This window comes from Centroberyx gerrardi, chromosome 5 (genome assembly GCF_048128805.1).
Source record: "Centroberyx gerrardi isolate f3 chromosome 5, fCenGer3.hap1.cur.20231027, whole genome shotgun sequence".
In the NCBI taxonomy this organism is placed as follows: domain Eukaryota; kingdom Metazoa; phylum Chordata; class Actinopteri; order Beryciformes; family Berycidae; genus Centroberyx; species Centroberyx gerrardi.
In genome coordinates this window covers 12130895-12139260 of record NC_136001.1, presented here as the reverse complement: position 1 = coordinate 12139260, position 8366 = coordinate 12130895, and the positions used below count along the sequence as shown (strand labels likewise).

At 41.5% G+C, this 8366-nt stretch overlaps 1 protein-coding gene across 1 annotated transcript; it reads right to left on the bottom strand.

Moving 5' to 3' along the window:
• csrp1b (cysteine and glycine-rich protein 1b) lies at window positions 1-4738 on the bottom strand. Its single transcript, XM_071903878.2, has 6 exons — window positions 4573-4738; window positions 3075-3184; window positions 2371-2539; window positions 2094-2223; window positions 1394-1487; window positions 1-745 (listed from the first exon to the last, which is right to left on the bottom strand). The coding sequence occupies exons 2-6, from the start codon at window positions 3181-3183 to the stop codon at window positions 669-671; spliced, it is 579 nt and encodes a 192-aa protein (XP_071759979.1). The 5' UTR covers window position 3184; window positions 4573-4738; the 3' UTR covers window positions 1-668.
• Between the last annotated feature and the right edge of the window lie 3628 nt (window positions 4739-8366).

Genomic DNA, 8366 nt, shown 5'->3' with positions numbered 1-8366 from the left:
TTCCAGTGTTTTCATCTGATGTTTATTATGTGCCTCAATCATGATGCATATTGTAAGACAATATACAACATTTGACATAGAACCCAGCGAGTAAGGCTTTGTCTTGAATGCAGCTGAAGTATGATGGGAGAAATAGATAACCTCCCATGGCAGTATTTCACAACTCTCAATCTTGAACCACGTTGATCTGAGTTTGTTCCCACAGATTCTGATGTTAATCAAACTCAACATTTCCCAAACTGAGTTATCTTAGGGTGTGTCTTTCTGTAATGTACCCACAGTGTATGACTCATTTTATTTTTATTCACTTCCTCTAAAAACAGAGCCAACTTACAGGCTGTTATCTATTCGGTATAAATACACATAGTAAATGTTGATCAAAACACAGTGTTGGATTAGAGTGTGATTTAAATGTTTTCCATGCATTTTTAACCTCACAAAAGTTAGAATGTAACGCACCAGATTCTAAAGCAACATATAGAGCGAAGTCTGCATGGTGAACACCTACAAAAAGCTGTGTGTTGCATGCTGTTGCTTTTATGCCTCTTTGCCTTTAGCTGGAGTGAAAGGGCAGCGTAAAGTCAGCTAGATATTGACTGAAGGATCCTGGAACCGATGATATCAGTGCACACCAGATGTCAGTCCCAGGTGGGCCGAGGCTGGAGGCTTTACTGGGAATGTGCCAGAGCCCCTGCCCCCTGACCAAAACCAAAGCCCTTGGGACCAAAGTTCTTTGCATAGCATCCTGTGAATGAAATGACAATACAATACAAACTCTGTGGATAATACGCTGTCAGATTGGAGTTTTACTTGTAATATTTCTTGGTGGAGGAGCTTCTCTGGAGGCAGAAATAATTAGAGTTAGAGAGTTTTTCGGCTTGTATGTTACTTACTGCTTACTGTCAAACAAGGAACTAAGAAGGAACTCGAACCTGACTTATTTGTTCATTTATTCATGATTCATAATCTAGGAAGGTCCTGGCTAGATTGAACTTGGAAGGTCAGCGAGTCTAACTAGCTAACTTACTGTAGATAATACTGGGCTTCAGTCTAAAGTTACTTAGCCAGAAAAACTGTGGTTCTTTGGCTCCCCCCACTGAGGTTTAATTCAATCAGTGACATTATTTCCGCCTCCAGAGCAGCTCTGCATGCCTCTGAGAAATGTGTGTATAACTTAAACTCCAATCAGCAATAAATTGTGCAATTATATCATAAAACAACTGCAATAATTACTGCAATGCTTACTGCAGTAGCCACTTTACTGCAATATATTCTAATCAACTCATTCAACAATGGAGAACTTGGCTGGCTTGATGCATGCGTTTTACCAAGAATACTAGCTGTCAGTTCTCAGTAGTAACAGTTGAAGCCTGAGTGTAGACAGCACACTGACCTTTACAGTAGATCTCTCCATCTTTGTCAGCAAGGGTTGTGGACTCCAGTCCCTTGCCACACTTGGCACAGCGAAAGCAGCCTTTATGCCAGGACTGGATAAGAGAGGAAAGTGTTGGTTCAAGCACTACACCTCATAGATATTCCAACAACAACAGCTACTCCTCATTCATAGCATAGAAAGAATATCCCTGGAATATGAGTGGCAATTGGATAGGGCAAGGTGTGGAAATACTTGAGCATAAATACGTCTTTTTCTCTGTTTTTTATCATTATATTGGAGAGCAAAGGTCAGGCAAATTGCCAGAAATGTATTTGGAAGCCACCTTTAAAAAAAAAAAAAAAACATATCAGGGGAGCTTTCATGACTGATGTTCCTTCTAAGCTGATAGTTATGTGACAAACGTCTAATAAATAATTAAACTGACCAAACCATGATACCTTCTCAGTGATTAGCCAGAAATTGAGTCAATGCAAGCAGAAGTACAAAGTTTTTTCTAGCATCAGTGATATTAGATACATAGCTCATATTTTAGGGTTAGTCAACTGACACACAAAAAATGGACAAATCAACACTGACAGCTCCTATTGTTGTTCCATACGTTTCAGCCCTCTAAAATGTTATTGAATGAGTTCCACAGCACAATTTACAACCCCTGATATATGAGCAGATATGAGATATGAGCATAAATCGTTCTTACATTTCCACCCCCAATAACCTTCTCCGCTGCATACACTGTTTTGCCACATCGCGGACACACATCTGAACCCCCTGCCTTCTGGGCAAACTTGGAGGCATTGGGGTTATTTGTAGGGCGATGGGGTCCTTGTCTGTCAAGAGAAATCAGAGCTTTCATAAGGAAACAAGGTAGAATCAAACATTGCATAACAATGTACCATAATAGTAATTAAACCGTAATAGTTAATGTAATAGCAAATGTACCAATAAAATAACAGCAGTTGTACATTTTTCCTTACTCTTCAGGCTTGATTCCAAGTCCTTCCCCGGTGTCCATACTCAGAGTGCCAGCTCCACCACCAAAGCCGTAGCCTTTTGGGCCATATTTCTTGCCGTAGCATGATTTGCAGTAGATCTCATCCACATGGACGGCCACCGTTGTGCTGTCCAAGTTCTTCTTACAGACCACTTACCACAAGGAGGGAGGGGTAAAGAATAAAAGTTTAAAAATGCAAATCAGTGCATTTTCATTTCTTTTTCCCACTTTAGGGGACTGTTTGTTTGGTTTGCTGTAGATTTTTGTGTATTACATTGGGAAAAAGTCTATTCTATGTGTCTATTTTAGTGTTATCTTCCTACAAAAGCAAACATTTCAAAGCATTTATTCACAGATGTCAAACTGTGACATCCCCACAGACTCAGTGTGACGTTTTACAAAATAAAATGGTTTACCAGTATGTGCTTAGCCGGCTCGAATAAATACTTGTCTGATCTGAGGAGAGTCTGTGTACCTTCCTCTGCCGTATAAGGAAGACCAAGCCGGTGTCACATGTTTTCTCTGTCTCTAAATAAGGGCAGAGATGTCTGAGGGGAAAACCTTGGGATGTTCTGTTTCCTAGCCCGGTGCCAAATACTCTGCATTCCATCCTGGCACTTCTTAGTCATTTACGCATTCAGAGTCAGTCAAATCATAAAGCGATTACCTCAGAACCCACATACTTACTGCACAGAAAGCAGGATTTGTGCCAACTCTTCCCCTCGCACTGCACTTCCTCAGCAAAGTAGACGGTTTTCTGGCAGCAGCCGCACTTGTTTCCTCCTCCAAAAGGCATTCTGTGGAGATACGGCAGACTTGGCTGTATACTTTCTTCAAGCATTGTATACATAACAGCCTTTTGTTCAGAGTTCAGGCTGTGCTGTGTGTCCTGTAGGGCTGAGTATTGGTCAACAGAGGACAGAAGACATCTGCGACACTTGAGGCTAGATGCAGTAATTCCTATAAAAGGAAAAGTTTGTAATGGCACACCACTCATTCTTTCATTCTCTCTTCTTAGGTCAGCGCGCTTGAATAAGTGAATATCTGGAGGACCGGTCATTCCTAATTGTAAAATGCAAAGTACCTGCTTGCGCTGCTCAGATAGCACTAAACCACCTCATACAGATAACCTGCAGTCAGAATACACTCTATATGGACACTATATCAAAGTCACTGCTGAGCTGCAAGAAATTAAATGCCTTTTCATAATGAGCGCTTCAGTTAATTTGAGATTCATCAGCCAAACAGAAAGTCAGTAATCTACCAGATCGCTCTGGATAAACAGGAAATTCCCTGCATTTCATTTTGTCATTACGCATGTTAACACTTCCTGACCGCAGACAACCCATCAGGCCTTGCTACTGAGGTGGCTAATTTTCAGCCCTAACATTTGTTGTGTGGTAAATCAAACAATCCTGTTTAAAAAGTAATAAATATAAAATTAGAAGCACCCGTAAATAGTTTAATCATGCAGCGTCTCCAACGGCGTTTATTACTTTGACAACACAAGAATTTGCTTGCTTGTGTTTTATAAGGTATAGTGGAAATAAGCATGAAAGGGATTTTTGTATAAGAAGCTGCTCTTGGCTCAGCGGCGGTGAACGCTGGAAAGGTGAACGCTGGTCATTTCCTTTCTGATGCCTTTCCTGCTGATGCTCAGGAAACAGGCTTGCAGCACGCACCCTTCTTATCCAAGGCCATAATAGGATATTTTCCATCTTCCGTAGTGCTGCATACAACGAATCAAAAAAATACCTTTTTGTCATATTCCTAAGTGCTTCAGTGTCTCAGTTTGTATAATAAACTGCCCTCAGCACAGCAGTAGGCCCTATAAACACAGTACATGCATTCTTCCAAGTGTGACAGTAAGGCCTCTTAACAGTATGTAAAGCAGCTCCACTGTAATTTGAATGAAAGTAAACTAGAGTCTCAAGTCCAAAAGATCATAGAAAGTGTTGTGTTTATTGGTTTTTATTCTTTCTTGGACTGATTTCAGTAACTTATGAAATATACCACAAAGAACTGTAACTGCATTGTAACTTTCAAGTAAACTCTCACAAAGCAAAAACGAATGAAACATCAAAACATTAATTCCCAGCCATCTTGTCATTCTCCTACACCTAACTGTTGAGATGTTTGGACAATGTTTTCTGTGTCCTAACAACTATTCAAGTCGTTTTCCTACCTGTAGCGAGGTGAAAGGCTGGTCCTCTCTGTGGCTGTATGATGAGTCGATGGAGTTAGGACGAGAACTGATAAAGAGGAGCAGAGGGTGGCTGAGTGGACACCAGGCTGGAAGTGAGGGAGGAGTCAGGGCAACTCAGACAGAGAGGCAGGGAGAGATGCAGGGAGAGAGGCAGTGGAAAAGAGGGAGGCAGATAGTGAGAGTGGAGTTTTTGATGGAGGAGGAATAACATGAGAGGGAGGGAGGGAGAGGGTGGAAGACAGAAAAACATTCACCACCTCCCATTGTCATGAACTGTCCTGTGTGGTGAAAACAGAGCAAAACATCCTGACATAAACACTGTCATTAAATGATGCAACCATGGATGACTTATACTGATGTCTACTTGTTATAGACTACTGAGGAATTCACGCTCTTTTCCTTAAAGGCAATTTCGCACGTTGGCGGCCCCAGATGGTATCGAGCGGTAACTGTCTGAATTTTGAGGACTTCAATACCCAAAAGTAATGTGACATGACATCAGTAAACTACACACATCATTGTGATGTTTACCCACCTGGGCAGTCTGTGATTGCTTTATACCCGAGGGACGAGAGAGGCACAAGATCTCATCAGTCCAGCTTTCTCTCAATGGAGCGCTCACTCACTGCTGTTTGGGACCAAGTTTTGTATTTTGCTGTAGAGTTTTGATTCGTCACTTCCTATGTGCCAAGAAGATTTCCCCGTAGTTTACATATCTGAAGCTAGAAATTAATTTGGACAAATAGGGCAAATCTATGGTGTCTCAATAAGAGGGGATGGGACACTCTTCTATTGTGGTTTAGGCTCGTAAGACCAGTCTATTTTTACATAAAGATCTGTCTAATGCAGCCATGAAGATACAATCGAGAAGAGAATCTACATTTTTGGCACATTTCCATTTGTTTCATCAAGAGTTTGACTTGTAGATGAAAAATAAGCTTTTTTGGAGCTTTTTTTTTTTACCCTTTGAGCCTTTAAAAGTGACAGACATCCAGACGAGTAGCTCTGGGGAAGCAAAGATGATCCTTCACCCCTCAAAGATGTGATTTTATTTTATCTTCTGACTGTGAAGGTCAGCTGTTAAATGACACTTGTATCTTGAAGCAGATCTATATATACAGCGGTTTGGTGTAAAGTGTAGTAAGACTGCCCTTCAACTGGAGGAGCTGGATTTAAGCCCCCGTCTTTGAGCAAAGCACTGAATCCCTACCAGCTCCAGGGGTTTTGACCCTGTGCTCTGATCTCCCTGTGGAGGACGAGGGAAGCGAAAAGGGAATTTCCTTGCAGGTATTGCTAAAGTATCGTATTATTATCATTCCAATATTCAGTATATCAATTGTGATAAAATCAAATTCAGTTTGACCAATTCAGGGTTAGGGAGGCAGGTTTTCTTCAAAAAGAAAGGTTATTATATCAAGTCTATTAGGACATTATTGAAAATTAAGGCTGCAGCTTTAGTGAGCCAGTTGCAGTTCCAACTGAGTTAATTGGAAGGAACGTATCCCAGCCCACACACACATATTGAACACCAGTTTGTTAAGCGCAGGCAGCTGACTCCTTATTTCGTAGTAACAGCTATATTTGGTGGAGACTCCTCCTCTCGGCCACATCTGACATTTTCACATGTGACATTTTCACATATCCTCATGGAATACGCAGTCACTGTATTTTGGGTGTTGGATGTGTGCATGCTCCTTGCTGGTGCTATCCTCTCCACGATAGAAAGTGAAGACAGAAGCAGAAAACCCCTCCTTCACTGTTGTGCGGCTTAGTAAATATGAACAGCAGTGATATCAAAAGCAGACTGCCTGTAAATCACGCCGGTCTAAGAAATACTGGTGCCGCTGCCTTACAAGGTGTTTGTTATGGGAGCATGGGATGTCCATGCTTGCTCAGTGGATTACTCACTGTCTCCAGAGGGAGACTAGGAGCTTTTCGAGGGTTTTAAGTAAGCTCTATGAGTCAGTGGGGGATATGTCAATCAGAAATTTCTATCTTATTTTCAAATTTTTAGATCTACCTCACCCACAGTATATTTTCCCATGAAGGATTGTGAACTACCTGTAATTAACGGCTAATGAGAGGTAATACTATATTACATTATTATGTTACATTATATAGAAAAAATCTTCAGGGAATCTGCTAAAATGATTAAGTACTTGAATATGACTTGGTAAATAATAGTTAATTACTGCAGTGGCCTGTTTTTACCAGCAGACACTGCTCTAAGTACTGACTCCATAAAACTAACTCAATAATAACATTTCACATTTCACAAAGACTAGAAGTAACCTAATCTCTGTGTTTCATCTCTGTGTCTCAATGGCAAAGTGTCCTTCTGTTATATGATTTACAAATAATATTTTCAGTTTTTCTGGGTCATATAACATACTATATTATACAATACTATACTATACTATATCCCCAATATACTATTGGTATCTGGTATATATGACATTTTACTACATTTAGGACAGCATTTAGCTGACACTTTTATCCAGAGCATGATTCAATGAATGTGCAGCTAGGGGTTCATTGTCTTGCTCAAGCACACTTCAACAGGCCATATGGCTGTTGCACAGGTCAAACCTATGTGGAACCAAGTGCAGAGACATTTCATCCTTATTCAGATACTGAGGAATAAAAAAAGCAAACTGTATCATTGAGGATCGATCCCATCCACTAAACAAGAACTATGAACTCCTTCCCTCTGGCTGCAGATTCAGACCTCCACTATACAGAACAAGAGCAAACAGGACTTTTTCATACCAAAAATGAATCTTTGTGTGATGTGTTATATGTTGCTGTTCACTACTGTGTTGTGATGCATTGTCTTTTTTGTCTGTTCCGTTGTGTGTACTGTCTCCATGTTCCTAGATGTCGATGAAATACAAGTTAAATTTGCTGCTAGGACCAATAAATGTCATCATTATCAACCTGTGACCTTTCAAGAGGGCATATGACTGTTGCACAGATCAAACCTGTGACCTTTCCACTACATGATGGTCAGTCTAACCACTAAGCCGCCCTGCTACCCACCAAAATACAACATAACGGCACAGTTTCATGTTCTCTGAAGCATGTGTTGCCCCTCTGTGATATTTTGCTTAGTCATTCAGTGAAGTGCATGAACGTTAGCGCTCCCAGCAAGGCTCAGGCAAATCCCTTCGCCTGTAGAGCAGCAGGAGAGGTGAAACTGATAGGGAGATGATAGTCGATGCAAGGAGGGTGAAGCAAAGCAAGCAGGGAGTGATGGTGCCTGGTCTGCCTTCCTCCCTCTCGCCGAGCCCTCTAGGCTCTTCACCATCATAGGAAGAGACAATGATGAACTCAAGAAGCCTATTTATAGCCCACCATTGGCCAACACTAGCCCTCTGTTTCTGCTCTGTGGACATCCGCCTTGGCTAGTTGTGTGCACATGTGATTGTTTTTCATGAGAGAGAGGGGAAAAGAGAGAGAGAGAGAGAGAGAGAGAGAGAGAGAGAGAGAGAGAGAGAGAGAGAGAGAGAGAGAGAGAGAGAGAGAGACTCAATGGATTAATCCAGAGGAAGAGGAGAGGATAAGAGGCGAAGCAAGATAAGAAGCGAGGACGGGGCTGGGCTGTGGTCCATCCATCAGTGTTCACCGGAGGAGTAGTGATTACTCATTGGAGTCTTATGGAGGAATTCAGCACAGTCTCTTTGCATTTGACTTGACTTGAAGCCAGGACTCCTCCCCTGGTAAATGTCTCCCTCTGGCACCATTTTGCACAGAAGCTCTGCCAAGTTTATATC

Excerpts from the sequence above, each read along its gene's own strand:
- csrp1b (XM_071903878.2), bottom strand. The coding sequence starts at position 3,183 with ATGCCTTTTGGAGGAGGAAACAAGTGCGGCTGCTGCCAGAAAACCGTC. Across the intron at positions 2,540-3,074 it reads CAAATCCTGCTTTCTGTGCA|TGGTCTGTAAGAAGAACTTG; the intron begins GTAAGTATGTGG and ends CCTTGTGGTAAG. Across the intron at positions 2,224-2,370 it reads CTTGGAATCAAGCCTGAAGA|ACAAGGACCCCATCGCCCTA; the intron begins GTAAGGAAAAAT and ends TTCTCTTGACAG.